At 41.3% G+C, this 17,503-nt stretch overlaps 1 protein-coding gene across 3 annotated transcripts in view; it reads right to left on the reverse strand.

The window, feature by feature from the left end:
* The window catches only part of PARM1 (prostate androgen-regulated mucin-like protein 1), a 117,793-nt gene extending 102,729 nt beyond the window's left edge, over window positions 1-15,064 (reverse strand). For 2 of the 3 annotated variants that reach the window (XM_010377131.2, XM_010377133.2), the window contains exon 1: window positions 14,761-15,064. In XM_010377131.2, coding sequence (XP_010375433.1) covers window positions 14,761-14,803 — 43 coding nt within the window. In that variant the 5' untranslated portion in view covers window positions 14,804-15,064. The remainder of the gene's footprint in view (window positions 1-14,760) is intronic. The other variant, XM_010377132.2, reaches the window with a different exon arrangement.
* Window positions 15,065-17,503: the final 2,439 nt, after the last annotated feature.

A 17,503-nucleotide genomic window follows, 5' to 3' on the forward strand; every position in this document is an offset into this window, starting at 1 on the left:
TGGAGGACTGTGGCATTCTAGAATGAGGAAATGGTATGAGCAAAGGCAGAGAGGCCTGAAAGCGTCCAGCAGTCTTCTTGGGGAAGACTTTCCAAACGAGAATGACCTCTGCTTCTCTGGCCTTTCACATCATGACAAGAGGCACCTCCCTTCTTTTGTTCCACCTCTAGTTCAGATCCCAAGTCACTTGCTAAACACTGTGGACTGGTTTTGCAAGCAATTAGGAGGTCTAGAGGACTTGTTTCAAAACTTCTTATAATGGAAGAACGTAATCATCTGCAAAGTAGGATCCCCATGTTCCTTTCAGTCAGTTTCAGCAATTATTAACTCACAGTCATTTTTCCTATAATATTCCCACTCCCATATTATTTTGAAGTAAATCCCAAGCATCATAGCATTTCTTCTATAAATAAAATAGTATGTATCTCTAAAAGATAAGGGTTGTTGAAAACATAAGGGTTATATTATCATATTGAAAATATTAACAATACCTTAATGTTATCATATATCTAGTCAGTGTTCAAATTCACAATTGTCTCATAAATGTCATCATTTATTTTTACAGTTTTGGTTTGATTCAGGATTCAAATAGGTTCATAATTGTGATTGGCTGCTATGTCTCTTAAGTCTCTTTCTAGTCTATAAATTCCTCCTACTTCTGTCAATCTTTCTCTCAATCTCTTTTTTTTCCTTGCAATTTATTTATTGAAGAAACCTGGTTACTTTTCCCATAGAGTTTTCCAGAGTCTGGAGTTTGCTGATAGCATCCCCACAGTGTGATTTAACATCTTCCCCAGTCCTCTGTATTTCCTGTGACTTTATTGTTGGAAGTAGAAGCTTGATCAGATGTAGGTTTCTTTCAATTTGGCAAGACTGCTTCATAGGGGATAGTGCATTCCTCCATTAGGAGATATAGTACCCGAGAGCATCACACTCCATGGTGTTGGCAGTCACTGATGGTTAGTACCCAAGCCCACTAACTCAGTAGGTCATGCAATGTGGTGATATTCTATTTTTCCCATGTCTTCTTCATTTATTAGCTGGAATAATCTTATAGAGAAAATTATCCCATCATCTAATATTTGGTCACTCAATGGTACACTTCACAAAATAAAAGCAGGCTTAGATAAATAAATCAATAAAATACTTGATTTTTTTTTCTAGTCATCTATTATGTTTTCAAAATAATGTGTTGCTTATTAGCATTCTCCAATGAATCAATGAATTTTGTATTATTATTGTTTTGTTTTTGGTATTATTGTGAACTTACGAGTTTAAACGTATTTAATGTGTTTCAATCTATTACAATTATAATCATCATCAATGCTCAAGTCGTCCCACCTTTGGCCAGTTGGTGCCTCATTAAGTGGTTTTGAGTCCTTCTGACAGGATCCTAGTATTCTTTGAGAATATGCTTACTATCCGGTCTAACAAGATATTCCAGATTCATCTTACGTATTTCCTAACCCAGACCTGGAATTAGCCACTTCTCCAAGGAGCCTTCATTCTTTTTAGCGGAAATAAAATTTACAAACCATAATCTGAGCACCTATAACATTATCCTCTTCCTTTGGAAGAGAGCAGACAATTTGGCATGGCCTAAATGATTCCCAAGACTGGCAAGAGACTGTGGGAGGAAAAGGGGTGACCGTTTAGGAGTTACTGATAAGAGATGATAAGGCTCTCAAACAAGGCTGTGGGGATGGGGAAGAGAAGCAGAGTTGGCAAAATTTCTAGAGACTATATTTATGCAAGAGAATTTAGCAACTGATTTGGTAGTTCAAGGGAATGGGGCAGAGGTGGGTAAAAAATTAGAGACCTGGGTTCAACGTCCAGTCCAGTTCTGTTACTTATGTACTGTGTGATCTGTGGCTCATTACTTGACTTCTGAACCTCAGTGACCTGAACGGCAAAATGGGAATAGCCTACTTTCTAGGGTGCTGAGAAGATTAGATGAAGTGGCAGATGAAATGAATGTAGCACAATGTGTGATACCTAGTAAAACTAAAAATTTAAAAATGTGACACTCCCAAATATCTAGTTTTATCTATAACGTGAGAGGTTGGCCTAGATCACCCCTAAAACTTCCAGTCAGTTCTGCTCCGGCTCTCTCACCAGTCACACCTGTGCTGCTCTCTGATAACGTCATAGAGTATTAATAACGTATCCTCCAGCGTAATTTGACTACACCACATTTTATCGATTATTTTATTGAAAAGATTATATAACAAATTTAACGTTGCCAAAAGAAAAATAAATTGTATATTCTTCTGAGGGCTGTTTGTCTTTTTTGATACCTGTATTGGCCACTTTCATTTTAGAAGAGCTCAGAATAATGTTTTAAGAAATTACTCCCATATATGATGAAGAGAGGAGACCAAAAAAATTAACAAAGTATATTAAATACTGATCAGTTAGGACAGAGTCCCTTAAAATACTATGCAGGATGGTTATCCTGATCAATGATTTATGCAGCATCTGGTTTTAGAAAATGGAATATTTCTTTAAGTCCATTCCTTCCCAGAACCTCCTCTGACCATTACATCAGTGATGCCCGGTAAACGTTTTTGAGGTTATTTGCTTCTCTAAAATCTTATTTTTGAGGGCTCCAGCAGAATGAATTTTGAATCAAGATTTTAAACATCAAAGTAGCCATCTAGCAGTCACTATAACCACATTAACTGTTGGTAAAGAGGGATTAACAATATTCATAATATCTCAACTTTTAACATTGTAAAGGGAATACAAACTGTTTTTTGAAAGTTCAGGCAATGAAAGAGACAGGGAGAGAAAGTAAAAGTGACCCAAGGTTTCCTTATCAGATACCACTGTATCCTTCTAAACCCTTTCTCCACAGGCACACACAATGCACATTTATTTTGAAGTTTGCTTTTCCAAAGTACTGTGAAATATAAAGCTACAATATATTATGCCAATATATTATATTCATTTTTGCATGTCAGTACATCATGGACCATTTCATTATTTTAAGCAGTTGCCTAATATTGCCCAGTATGAATGTTGAATTTATGTTGGTTGATCTAACCAGCACATTATTGTTAGACATTTACATTGTTTCTAACTTATTTTTTATTAAAAACAGTTCTTAACCCAAACAGGCAAACAAACAGGACTTTGAATCAGGTATGGGTAGGTGACAGATACATTCTTATCTATTTCTGTGTAATGTGGCTTTAAAAAACCGTTATAAAACAAGAGACAGCTGTTTCTTATGACATTAATTTTTTTTAACCAAAATCTTGGCTGTAAATTTCTGAATCTCAAAAACCACACTTTCCTCTTTTCTGTTACCCCTCCAATCTGAAACTCTATTCTCAGTGATGGAACCATTTTCACTTCCTGAGCAGCCACACTTGTCTTTGAGATTGGAGGCATTGAAAGCCTGCCTGCTCTTGCTGATGTGCAATTCTTTTCCTTCTGGTGAGAAATTAGGCCCTGCTTTTCATTTCACTCGGAGAACATGGTGACTCCCATGGGAGAAGAGGTGGGGCCATGGTCACCTGTCTTCCAGTGCCACAAGCACAAGACCAGACACAGCTCCCTGCTGGGCCTCCAGCACAGGTCAGAGCTACTCTCTGGGGACACACCCCTGTTTACAGTCAGGGCTGCTGATGTCAAGATGGCTGAGAGCCTGCCCTTCTCAAGAATGGACAAATGGACATATCATGGAACAAGCAAGGCAAATATTTTAAATAAACACAAAGTGTCATCCTCTTCTTTGGTTTGTTTATAGGTTGCTCTTCAAGTTGATATAATCTTAAATTTTACCATGATTACTAAGGCTGCAAGGCAAGCATGTTATTTTTTAAGCTCATATTCTTTTTGTCAGCCAAAAAATAATTAAACATTCTTATTTTGAGTAAGTCAGTGTATACCATGAGGATCTGTTTCATGATGAAGCTGGGGGATATGCCAACCTTGGGGACTTTAACACCAGCCACATTAAGAGGTGTCAGCCCTGCTGGGTAGATGACAAGTGCTTCCTTCTCCAATCTCGGCTAAGGTACAGGTTTTATTTGAGGCAAGACTTCTGCATCCCTTCTATCCATTGCTTAGTATAAAACACAATTCGTATTTCAGAATAACCAAAGATGGTAGCACAGGGTCTCTAAGGTCAACAAAGCTCCCATTCTGTTCTTCAGCTTATTAGTGACTAACTTATAACTTTACCACTCATCATCTTAATTTACTTAAATTTCTCAGATGTAACTGGGTAACTTTCAATCGTGCTTCCCTTAGACTCAAATCACTTTTCATCACCAGGTTATTTTTAGTTATTTGGAATTCTTAAAAATGCTCAGATGGTGAAAGTATCTTTATCTTCCCTAGCTGAGCTCAAAGGTGACATTTTCTTAATTGTCCAGGGAGTTTACAAAGTTTCAGTTATTTTTAAATGATGTCTATGGCACCAAATAAAGCTTACATTTTAAGAAGAAGAATTTTGTGTGTGTATAGCTCAAAAATAGCTGATTTTCAAAGTTTAGCTTCTGTAATCCTCAATGAAGACTAAAGGCCTGACTCATTTTTTTTTAAAGCTTTTTGGAAGCACTAGACATAAGCACCTGATAGTAAGCAAGTTTGCCAATGTCTCATTTTTGGGTCATTTAAGGCAAAATCTGAATTAAGTCTTCATTTTGCCAGCCCTCAGAAATGTATTTTAATCATCCAATTCAACAAATAGATTTTTAGTATCCTCATGTGCCCACACAGTGTTCTAACACAGTGGGATACCACAGCAAACAAGAGGGACAAAAATCTCTGTCCTCCTAGAGCTATGTTTTAGTGAGGGGTAAGGAGGGATGGAGGGAGATAGACTTTAAAGAAAAAGTAGAGGCAAGAGTCAGATAAGGGGCACCAGGAATATGGTGTTGGCAAGTGGAACAGACTACAATTTTAAGAGGTCGGTCAGGGTTAAGTCTCATTGAGAAGGTGACATTTGACAAAAGTTTTAAGGAAGTGAGGGAATTAGTCATGTGGATATCTGGAGAAAGTACATTCCAGACAGAGGACTTGGCTACTATGTGCTACTAGGTAGTCCTGTGGCTGGTGCAGAGTGAGCAAAGAAGAGTGTAGAAGATCCAATTCAAGAACCAAAAAAGCCCCAGCTCACGGAGGTCTTGATGGTCACTCTAAGGGTTTTGGCCTTTACTCTAAAAACAATGAGGAGCCATTACAGGGCTCTGAACAGAGGAGTGACTGACATAGTTCCAATGAATTCGCTGTTGCTATGCTATGCAGAAAACAGACCTGAGAGGGGAGGGTTGAAAGCAAGTAGATCTGAGAGGAGGCCACTGCAGTGCTCTTAGAGAAAGACAGTAGTAGCTTGAACCAGAGTGGGAGAAACTGAGGAGGCAAAACGTGGTTGGATTCTGTACATATTTTAAAACAAGAGCAGACAGACTTTCTTGAAGGTTGGAATGAGGAGTGTTGAGAGAAAAAGAGGACTCAAGGATGACTCATGATTTTTAGTCTGAGCTGCTAGAAAAGTGGCATTTCCATTCATTGATATGCAGAAGGCTTTACGTAAGCCCCTTAGGGGAAGAAAGCCTAGGAGCTAGTTTTGGATATGTTGAGTTTGAGATGACTATTAGATATTCAACTACTGATTTCCTTTTGACTAAGTCAAAATTTATCATCCTCAAAGAATGTAAATTCCCTGAGGGCAGAGTTTTGTCATTGTTCGTTAATGTATATCCAGAGCCTTGGACAGGGTTTAGCACATGTTGATTCTCAACTAAAAATTAACTGAATGAAAATTTATAAAGCACACACTATGTTTCTTGCTCTGTTCTACATGCTGGGGATACCACAGTGGAAAGAAAACCCACCACCATTTCTGTTCTCATGCACTTTACAATCTCGTAGTGGGAGACAGAGAAAGCAAATGAAGTGAAATAAAATAAATCCTTTTCCTGTTGGTGTACATACTTGATAGAGACTGGTTGAATGTCTACTCCCATGGCACTCTATGTCTATTGTCATAACCCTACAAGGAAGGAAACTGAGAGCACAGAGTTGGCATTGCTTGCTGGTCTATCTTACTCTAAAGCCTCTGTTACCACACCATATTGCTTCTCATATAAAATAACACAAATCCCTTCATCACCTGACAAATATCAGGGCTATGTTTCTCTTCGTATGAGCATCTAAAGGAGAGTCTTCTCATAATCAGTTTGTTTTTGAAGAGCAGTTTTAGGAAGGACGCCTGGAAGTAGGCAACCCTAGACCACTTTGCCCTCCTTAACTGAGTCAAACCATGTAGCTGCTTTCATCTTTACATCACAGGGCATTTTCTTATTCTTCACTTCCTTTCATGATGCCAAAGTTACCTTAATTACCCACCATAAAGTCTAACACATTATTTCATCTGAAAGGCTCACTTTGTAACTTTTCACAGAACTAAGGAGGCATACTAAAACAAATATTATATTCATATAAATTTGAAGAGGTATCCCTTATTCCTTTAAAAATGAAATCAAATGAATTTTTCATATCTAGAAGTAGCATCTAGTGTTGATTTGAGACTTAGTACTCCAAAATCATTTTAATCCTCCTCCTCCCCTGATTCAGCCATTTGATGTTTTCTTGGTCTCATGAAACATTATGCCCCCAGTTTCTCCTCCGTAATCTGTGCAGAAATTCTGAAACAGTCACTGCCCCTTCCTACTGCGCATTTCTTACCACGTTTCTGCACGTAATTTGATATCACACTTCCTGCCCCCAGCAACATTTCCTATCATGTAAATGATGAATATTTTTACTTCTGGTCTGACCTATCTGAATAGGTCCCCAAAAAGGAGACTATCTGGGCTCTCCTCCTGAATGTCATTTCCATCAACATTGTAATTTTTAAGATAAAACATCCAGGGTTCCCCACTAGTTGAATGTGGTAAAAGTGTATGTCTTGATGTTGCCCTTCAGGCAGCAATGCTCATTAATAGCAAGAATTCCCATGATCAGTAGAGTGTGTGATCGACCAATAACTTGCCTCTTTTCAAGGCCAAGAAAGACATCTTCAATCCACCAGATTTTCTTTAGGACCCTCTGATGAACAAGTGGCAGTGAGGTCACCTCATGTAATTCTAAGATACGCGGAAATCCTCTCCTGATATGACACATTACATTAACTCAATAGAATGACTGGGATCTTAAACATCGTCCTAAATACATACAGTCAGTGCATTGTAACTAACATACTAAATAAACAGACAGCCTTTAACCTTTACAATAATTGTTACTGTTCTTCCTGAAGAATCCAATTACAGCACAAAGCAAGAGTCCTATAGTATGGAGTGTTCTAACAATCAAATAATTGTCAACACCAGTTAGTTATGGTATCTATCTGCTGTCTATCTGTGGGATCATGCTATGGCTTCAATATTTGCATTCTGAAAAATTTCATATGTTGAAATCCTAATCTCCAAGGTAAAGATGGTATTAGGAGGTAGGGACTTTAGGAAGTGATTAGACCATGAGGATAGTGCCTTATAAAAGAGGCCCCAGAGGGCTGCTTTACCCCTTCCACCACATGAGGAGGACACAGCTAATGAACCAGAAAGACAGCCCCCTCCAGACACAGAACGTGCAGATGCCCTGATCTTGGACTTCCCAGTCTCTAGAACTGGAATAAATAAATACTGTTTATAAGCCTCCCTGTTTATGGTGTTTTGTTATAGTGGCCCGGACAAACTAAGACAGATCACAAAAGCTTTTCCAACAAAACGAAAACCATGTCATAAAGAATAGAGGACCAATAACTATCCATTATGGATACAATAGTGGGTGAATGAACTCTGTAAGCAATGAAGTTATGCTTGTGTACTACCCCTGGTAAAAATATCACAACGTAAAAGGTAACGTGTATTTTGTTAACTTCGTATTAGGAAATATAAGGTGTTCTAACCTCTGGGAATTCTGAATGGTAGCTACAAGTTTATAACCATGGCCAAAACAACAACAACAAAAAGAACAAATAAACAAAAACCCTCTGTCATCTAATTCCTTTCATGTTCAACACCTGCACTGAAGTTCCCAGGTCCTTATTTCCTTGTTCATTGAAAAGAAAATCAAATGTTGGAATTTGAAATGTAAGTGGAAGATGTTATCATCAAAGGTGTATTCCACCACTCACCTTATTTTGTATTGAATAGATATGTTTTCTAAATATCACACCTGGTAATTTATCTTAATATTTTTTCCACTTAACAGTAAGGTATTCACAGATTTTTGCCTTAGGTATAAAAGGTACAAATATCCACCACAGTTCAATTGATCAATGGATTTTTTTTAAACATCTGCCTTAAAATTCTATCTAATATGGTGCTTCAGGCTCTATATAGCCACAGCTTCCAAGTGATACCAATAGACTTACCCAGCAGGGATTATGTAAACCTTATATAATCAATATTTGTGAGATTTCTTAAGATCCTGGCACAAAAGACAGCACTGAAATTCAAAGTTTTCAGTTTTAATTATAACTTTCCTTTAAATTAAATGCCAGTTACAGTCCGGAAGGCTTCGAGTCCCAGCCCCTATAGCAAGACCATTGCTACCATTAAAAATATACTTTTTTATATAAAGGAAGAGTCAAAAGGGGTTAAAGTCGTTTAGAGGGGCTATATAAATCCCATCAATGTTCGGAAATACACAGTTAATGGATATATAATCAGAATCAAAATATCTCATTGGTGTGAGTGCTGCCTCTAAATCCTAATCCATATAGTTGCTAACCCAGAGAGCTGCTCTTAAATCTCCATGTTTTCCCATGGACAGATTATTTCTAATGAAATGGTGCAGGGTAACTAAAGCCCCATGAGGCAGGCTTCAAAATAAAGCTAATCCTGTATCAAAGTCTCTGCATAAATGAACTGCAGATGAAAGGCCAAAAGTATGGTTGGCAGTTAAAACACAAGACAACCAGTTGAATTTGAATTTAAGATAAACAATAAAGAAAGATTTGGTCTAAGTACGTCCCAAATATTGCATGGAACGTACTTAGAATTCACTGTTCATTTTACATTCAAATTTGACCGGACAACCTTTGTTTTTTATTTGCTAAATTCGGCAATACTAGCCAAAGGAAAATTAAGACTGTTTTCAACTGACATTATACCATCCTGTACCAATGAAAAGCACAGATGAGATGAATTCTATAATTGTCTATTTCATTTTAATGATTTCTACTACTTACCCAATGGCAAAGTTCCCAACATCTATAAGCCATGTTAAAACAGGTGAAAGAAATTGGTTATGTTGGCGTAAAGGGTTATGAGGAACATTTAAAGATTCACACATTAGAAAATACAATGTTACATCAATCCTGTCATTTAAATAATTTAAGCTGTAACTAAAAAAATAAATGTCATGAACTACATACACAAATCAGTCTTACTGAATAGTTGCCCGGCTTGCACATTAACTAGATGACAACCTAATAGCTCTGTATGTCTAAGTAAAAAGCAAACATTGGATAAAGCAGACATTCAATATCTGCCCACCTCTTCTCAGAATTACCACTGTCTTCTACATAAAACATCAATTTTTCCAAGGAAACTGCTTCGCTTGATATCTTATGAACAAGACAAATAAGTTTAATTTCTAAACTAATGTGCCCAATTTTAGTGATAGACACTTCCAAAGGGAAGCAAACTGTCTTAACTGCTATTGCAGGATTCCTTCATTTAGATTTAAGACAGTCAAATTCGTTTTGAAAACACTTAAAAAATGTTGTTGTCCATTGCTTCCGGTGGGGTGCTATAACCCCCTTAGGGTAAATTATTGCTTAAGAAAGTCTGCTTAAACAGTATAATATTTGGCCAATGTTTTTCTCATAAAAACACAAGCACAATTAGACTGGGGTCAAATGCTGAAGTTAAATTAGAGATGTGGCAATTATTGATGATTGCTATTGTTTTGGAGCATTCAGACAAAATGACCTGTCTTTTCCTAAGTTGTTAATCTGAATTATCCCAAGTTTGTAGCTCTGGGAAACTGACCTTTGAGGTTTAGCTGAGTTGAGTTTTTGAAACACACCAGTTTGCAAAAGTTTCTATGGAAGAAATAAACTCCTTGGTGAGACTTTACATCTATTTGTTACTGAGAATTTTTTGGACTCTTGTGCTAAATCTGAGTTGGCATATTATTAACCTTTTCAAATTAGGCATTTAGTAGGCTCAGCTGAATATTTTCTTAATTTGCACATTGGTTTGCTGGAACAGCTGGCACTGCACTGGAATATTAGTTGAGATCTTAGATTTACATAGTCCAAGTACAAACATATAAACTCTGCTTTTGGAGAGGATGACCTAATTAGTGCAGAATATAGTACACTTCATTAATAAGAATAATAGCAACAACAACAGCTAACACGTATTGAGCATTTGCTATGTCTCCAGCACTGTATACCTATAGGTATATTCAGTTATTGAACACTTTCAATAGCTCCAATTTTTTATTCTCCAAATATTGTAGATAAGAAAATGCAGAGTGGTTAATGTACTTGCCCTCAATCACACAATTAGTAAGTAGTAAAGCTTAGATTTTTACCTAGGCAATCTAGCTGCAGAATCTACGCACCTACCATCTTGAAACACTACCTCTGTAAATGCATCAGTTAACAACAAAGAGAACAAGAAAGAGTGTTCATCCACCTTCTCAGGTCAGTTTTCATGTGAAGGAAATGTCACATCTTTGACTGTGACCACAGATTTCAGGGGAATAGGAGTTTCTCAGGCTAAGGAAAGCAAGTGACTCTTCACAACCACCCCCAACAAACCATAATCAGCCTTCCTGTTTCTTTAAATGTGTGCACAATTTTGTATATTTTAATATATGTGTGATAAGGCAACTAAGCTGACATATATCAAGTACAGAGTCATAAATGTGCAGGGTGAAGTAAGTCTTCCTTCAAGGATAAGGACATTCTAGGTGTTAGTTACCTGGAGAAGAGGTACCTACGAGAACCAGAACACAAATAGGATCCCTAGCTGTGTGGCAGACTGGGAATCTAGCTCTCTGGTGATCTACGTCTTAATCACCAAGGGACCAATATGTCTGCGCAAGGTGGCTGGGGAATGGGTGGAAGGTCCCGAGAGGAGACAGGGGCAAACAGAGCAGAACCAGTGCAGGAGAAATAGGACCATGAGGTTTGTGCCTCTCTTACCTAGTGTCTTTCCTTTTTGTCCTTCTTGAGTATTCAGAAAATGCCTTTGAAAGTTCTAATGTATCTCATACTTCACTGAGGGAGTTTTTAAATAAACAGGGCCATAAAAAACTTGAATGTAACAACCATGGTGGCAAGAACAAAGGAAGAGAATCCAGATGGGGAGCAAGAGAGGGATAAAGGTGGAAGCTACCAGTGGCCTGCCATTTTCATTCCCTTCTTGTTTTGGGGGACAAACGTTGGAGGCTCTGGTTTGTGTTTTAATCTGGAATCAGTACTGCAAGATGCCTTATACTGGCATAAGAAGTGTTTGATAATGGTTTATACAATAGACATGCTAGTTTTCTACTATAATCAACTTTGAGAGAACTGAAGACCATCTAAGATTTCGCTCTCCTTTTAGAAATACAAATGAGGCTGGGCACAGTGGCTCACATCTGTAATCCCCGTACTTTGGGAGACCAAGGTGGGAGGATCACTTACATTCAGGAGTTCAAGACCAACCTGGGCAACATAGTAATACCCCTCACATCTACAAAAAAAAAAAAAAAAAAAAAAAGCTGTCTATGGTGGTGTGAACCTGTAGTCCCACCTACTCGGAAGCTTGAGGTGAGAGGATGGGGAGGCCGAGGTTGCAGTGGAGCTGGAATCGCGCCATTGCACTCCAGTCTGGGTGACAGAGCTAGGCCCTTTCTCCATAAATATATAAATATGTTTATATATACCCGAGTGAATAAATGTGGAGATCTACCCTTGCTGGCTTGTTGACAATGCACACATATTTGCAAGTGTCCATTATATGTGCTGGAGGAAATATTATGTATATTTTGAGAGGATTTATTGAGCCAAAAAATAAGCCCCTGTGTAACGCTTTTCCTGGCTCAAGAAAGTATCACCTTAAGAATTTTACAGAAATATTTTGAAGCCTATGGCTAGAAGGGGAAAAAGAGAAGGAAACAGAAAAGAAATAAGGCCTGGTGAAACTAACTAGAGATCTGCTAGGGAGTTCTGGGATAAGCCCCCAAAACCCATGTGCCACTTTCACTTCAAGAACCCTCATCTCTTTCTTCTTTACCAACACGTCTATTTTTTTCTTTAAAAAGTATATTTTACATTCTGAAAACACCTTAAAATTAAGGTGCAAAGAATCTCATGAGGTATGGCTGGGCGCGGTGGCTCAAGCCTGTAATCCCAGCACTTTGGGAGGCCGAGGCGGGCGGATCACAAGGTCAGGAGGTCGAGACCATCCTGGCTAACACAGTGAAACCCCGTCTCCACTTAAAAAAAAATAAAAAATAAAATAAAAAAAATTAGCCGGGCGAGATGGCGGCGCCTGTAGTCCCAGCTACTCGGGAGGCTGAGGCAGGAGAATGGCGTGGACCCGGGAGGCGGAGCTTGCAGTGAGCTGAGATCCGGCCACTGCACTCCAGCCTGGGCGACAGAGCGAGACTCCGTCTCAAAAAAAAAAAAAAAAAAAAAAAAGAATCTCATGAGGTATTTATGCCAATTTTCATATTTTTTCATGAAATTTATTGCAAAGTAGCCCTAACAACTGACGTCTTAAAGAGATTCCTTCAGAGGCACAAACTTCAGCGGAAATGCAGCGTCCATTAGCTTCATCATTGTCCGCTTGGGATATGCACAACGAAACATAACTAGGGAAATGAGGCAGTATGTCTTCCTGAGTCTCCAGCCTCACAGCTGGAAGGCTGTGACCATCTGGACTCTGATCCTAATTAGTGTACGGGGGTAGCTGTGGTGCTCAGCTGGTCCCTGGCCCACCAGTCTCCTCACTCCGGCGGTGGGTAAAGGGTGATATTCCTCCCGCAATAGCGGAGTTAAACTAAACTGTAACGCTGAACCAAAAAAAAAAAAAAAAAAAAAAAAAAAAAAAGAAAAAGAAAAAGAAAAAGAAAAGCGTCTTGGGGGTGGGGGTGGGGGTGGGGAAGCTACAATACATAGCTTGTTCGGGTTAATCCCGGTTTTGACAACTGCCAGAGCTGTTTAGAAAAGGAAATGATTAAATAAATAAGACAAGCCACTAAATCAAATTAGCAAACGAACCCCTCTACTGACTCACTCAAGGGTTTCTGAACCTCAAGAAAAGATTTTTGAGTGAGGAGAAGTAAAGGTACCTTCCGTGTCATTACGTAAGCATCTCCTGCTTTGAGGATTACGGGAATTACCAACGGCAGCCAGCCAGGAGCTCCGCTGCCTATTACACCTGCCTGACCCAGGCTCTCTGAGCCCAGCCCGAGGCTGGGCAGCCAAAGTCGCCTCCGAGTATTCGGGAACTGTCCGCGGACACGTCTCCAAACCGTGCCGAGATACCAGCGCGAAAGAGGTTTTCTCAGACGGACGTTCAGTAAGTAGAGGAAATACGCTATAGTTTCAAATTGGGAAACTTTTCCTTATAACTGCATTACCCATTGTGAGCTGCCAGGAAACCGCTAGCTTCTTTTCAAGGGATTGCGACGACTCGTGTCCACAATTGCAGGAATCCGACGAACTCAGAGGGAGAAAATACAGACTCAAGCATGAGTAAAATCGGTTTGCGCTATGTGACTTTGGGTCACATTTAACTGAAAATGCCAGTGGCCGCGCAGTCGGGCTACCTTTTCCACCAGCACCATATCCACAGCCAGTCGTCCCTTTTCGGGAGACATTTTCTCGAAAAAATGGGTACCTGAACTCCAGATTCAAAGCGTCTTTCTGAATCTCTCCCCGGTCCCCGCCAAGCCGAGCTCAGTCGTCTGGCTCCCCTTTTCCCCATCCCCGCTGCCAGAGGTCGCCGCCGTCTGTGGTCCCGAAACCCGAGAGTGGCTCCTAGGAGGCCTTTCAGAGGTGGTGCAGGGGGAGGGGAGAGGATGCTAGTTTATCTAAGTTAATAGCTTCTTCCATGGGATACGTTTTTGGGGATCTCTGGGGCAGAAGGTAGCCTTGCAACCCCCAGTGACGATTGCGAGCCTGACCAAGGCCGGGCCGCTGCTGTTAGTGCCACATCATCCTAAGCGTAACTAGGAATGGACGCCGGAGATCAGAGACCGCCAAGACTCCAGAAAGCAAATCTGCCCCGCCAGGCGCGCAGCCGCTGCTGAAGCCTTCCCAGATGCGAACCTCCCACCCCCACCTCCCCTGCTTTTTCATCCCTTCCAGTGCCGAACCGCAACAAGAAGTCTGGTCCCGTACTCTGGCAGAGTGCGCTCCAAAACCCTGGTGAAGAAAGAGAAGCCTTGAGGCGCAGTCCGTGTTGCCCACCCTGGGCTCGAACGCGCAGCTCAGCCAGCCACCTGTTCCACAAAGCTGGAGTTTGTGCGGGTGCGGGTGCGGCGGGCGCGGGCTGCGGCAGGAAGGACCCCATCGTCCCCTCCCTCGGCACGGTTCGGAACCGCCAAAGGCGCCCATCACCTCAAATCTAAGTGCGCACACACCTGCGCACTCAACCCGGAGACTCGCACCACTCCAGGCGCCGGCGCGCGGCGCCTCGCTGCCGGGTCTCCTAGCTTCAGCTCTGACTCCGCGCTCGCCACTGGGGCCCACCCCGCGACCTGCCCTTCCGGGAGGATGGCGCCAATTACCTGACGTTAAGATGCAAAGAGCGAAGAGAGTCTTGCAGACCATGGTAGCCTGGTGTTTGGTGCCAAGCCCGGAGCGGGCAGCAGGGACTTTGCGGACTGACAGAGCGCACTGGGCGCTGGTAGTGACTCCTCTGCCGGGTGGGCTGCGGTGGGAGCTGGGAGGCGCGGACAGCTCCAGTGGAAGGCGCGAGGCAGACGAGGCGAACGCAGCGCAGCTCCGTCAGCTGCGTGCCCTCCAGTGCTCCGCGCGCTTCTGCTCCATCCCAGCCGCCCGAGCCCGGGGCCGCCTCCGCCGCCGCCGCCGCGCCTGCCGCTGCCAAACCCCTCCCACCCGGGCCCCGCGGCAATGACAGGGCCACCCCCTGGCCTTCCTTCTGTCAGCCCTCAGGTCCCGAGAGCCCCGGCCCAGAGCGGCCTCTGCTGGACAGTCAGGACCCGAGACCCTGGGTTCGGCAAATGTTTGCAGCACCTTGCTTTGTGCTGGGAACTAGGGATGCAAAGAAGTGTGAGCACATCTCTACCCTTAGGAATCTAGCTCAGCTTTTCTTACATGAGCTTACAGCCTTTAGAGAGGTGACCTTATGTCATTTTAGGTGTTCCCTCGGAGAACCGACACATGTTCCAAGAATAAGGATCGTCTTCATTTGTCCAAACACTTCTGCGTGTACATATTAAACCCTCATCCACATTCAACCCGGCTGAGTTTCCTGGGGCCTGAACCAGGATGTCTGCCGCTGTATTCAGCTTCTTACTAGAAGAAAATACTAATGTCAGGTAACTGATGGTGGAATAACTAAGCCAGACACCTTACTAGGCGTTGTTTCATGAATCCTTCCAAGAATTATTATTATTTCATTTTACAGATGAGAAAATGAAGGCACAGAGAAGACAATGTTCTCAAGGTCGCATAACTGGTAAGAATAGTTTGTGCACTAGGCCCATAATAACAAAGGCTGACATTTCCTGAGTGATTGCTATGTGCTAGGCTCTGGACAACGGGCTGTTCAAGAATCAACCAAGTAATTTAGTTCTCACAACAATCCTTGGAGATTATTTCCTCGTTTTCAGGGGAGAAAGTGGAGGCACAGAGAAGTTTAACTTGCCCGAGTTCAAACAACTCGCAAGTAGTGATAAGATGCCTGCCCGGGCACCCTGCTCAACCTCTGTACTCTACTCCCTCTCCAGAGCCCAAAGCTTCTCCAAAGCCTACAGATTAGAACTGACCTTTCATTCAGTTCCCTCCCTGCTCCTGCTACACTTTAGGCTTGCTTAATTCTCACACTTGGATCAAAGCAGATGCCAGGTTCTCTCCCAATTCTGTTATTAATGAACCTGTTGGTCCCCTAGTCACCAGAGCTAGGGCACTGAAGGAGTTAACAAGCCTTTGTAAATAAATTATTTGAGTGGAAGACAGCTTTCTTTTTTCTGTGATATCTTCTTCATATGCCATGGGCTCTGTTCTCACTTCTTTCTCACATACCAGAAGCTGACTCTAGGAGGCCTGAGCACCTTATCTATGGTCAATTCCTCTGCCTGACTCTATCACACTACCACTTGTAGATTTTGCTCACCCTTCCAGAACAAGATTAAATTTGGATCACATTTTTTTCTCTTTGTGTTGGTAAATCTATTAATTTCTGTTGGAATGAGAAACAAAAAATACTCAAACCAAGTGCCCATCCCCTCTCCGTCCTCCAAGGCCAGATAAACTACAAATTCAATTTGTTCAACACGTTCTCTGAATGCTTTTGACTTCAAGGTTCTTCCGGTTTCTAGGATAATCTATGTGATTATGAACAATTTCTGCATCTGGGTTTTGGTTGTCATGGATGCAGGGACCACACACAGATGGAGTTACATAATGACATTCTATCAGGCACTGGCCGCTTTAAATAGGGCAGGTTAAGTAAGTGACTCTATGGCAGAAATAAAGATTTCTGAAGACCACTTCACAGGAAAAATTTATTCAATTGAAATTCAGCAAAACTTTAAGGAGTCTTTCTGGAGTGCAAAGCATGTGCAACTCTAACCTTGATATCTAAGATACTGGTTTGGTGCTCAAAGAATCATGACTCCGACACACTAATCAGTGAAAATTTCCAATACTTTTCTATTGTACGCAGGATAGAGTTGAAGTAATTTATTTGATTAAAATAGTTCATTTTAATTGCTGATTAAAAATTTTAATTTATTAATTTAGTCAGAGCGTATTTAATCACTTATTTTATGCCAGCCAGCCCTTATGCTAGACAATGGGAATATAATGGTTGTAATAGCCAGGGTAGTGTAGGTTTTGCTGCTGTAATAAACCAGCCCAAAGTCTCCCAAGCTTAAGCAATAATGGTTTATTTTTTGCTCATCAAAATCTGCTATGGATCCAGGTTACTCCTCAGAGTAGCTGTCCTCAGGATTCAGTGTTGTACCACCATATCGAAACCTGCTTTTGTTACAATAGGTAGCTAGCCAGGTATGAGTGGGGCAGGAGAGGGCTCCCCCCAACACCCCACCAGGAAAATCAGGAAACCATCATGTGGTGGCCAGGCAGTTATTAACTATCTCTCTAAAATAATAATTGGTTACAGCTGGCACGAGGGAATGGCCATCTGCCCATAAATAGGGAACACCTGAAACTGGTAATCAGCAGCTTCCGAAAAGATCTCAGGAGTTGGGCGACTGAATTCAAGCATGTGCATTAAGATGCAAAATGGTGGAGTTTAACTGGGATATGACCTTCATGGGGCAT

Source organism: Rhinopithecus roxellana, chromosome 2 (assembly GCF_007565055.1).
Source record: "Rhinopithecus roxellana isolate Shanxi Qingling chromosome 2, ASM756505v1, whole genome shotgun sequence".
In the NCBI taxonomy this organism is placed as follows: domain Eukaryota; kingdom Metazoa; phylum Chordata; class Mammalia; order Primates; family Cercopithecidae; genus Rhinopithecus; species Rhinopithecus roxellana.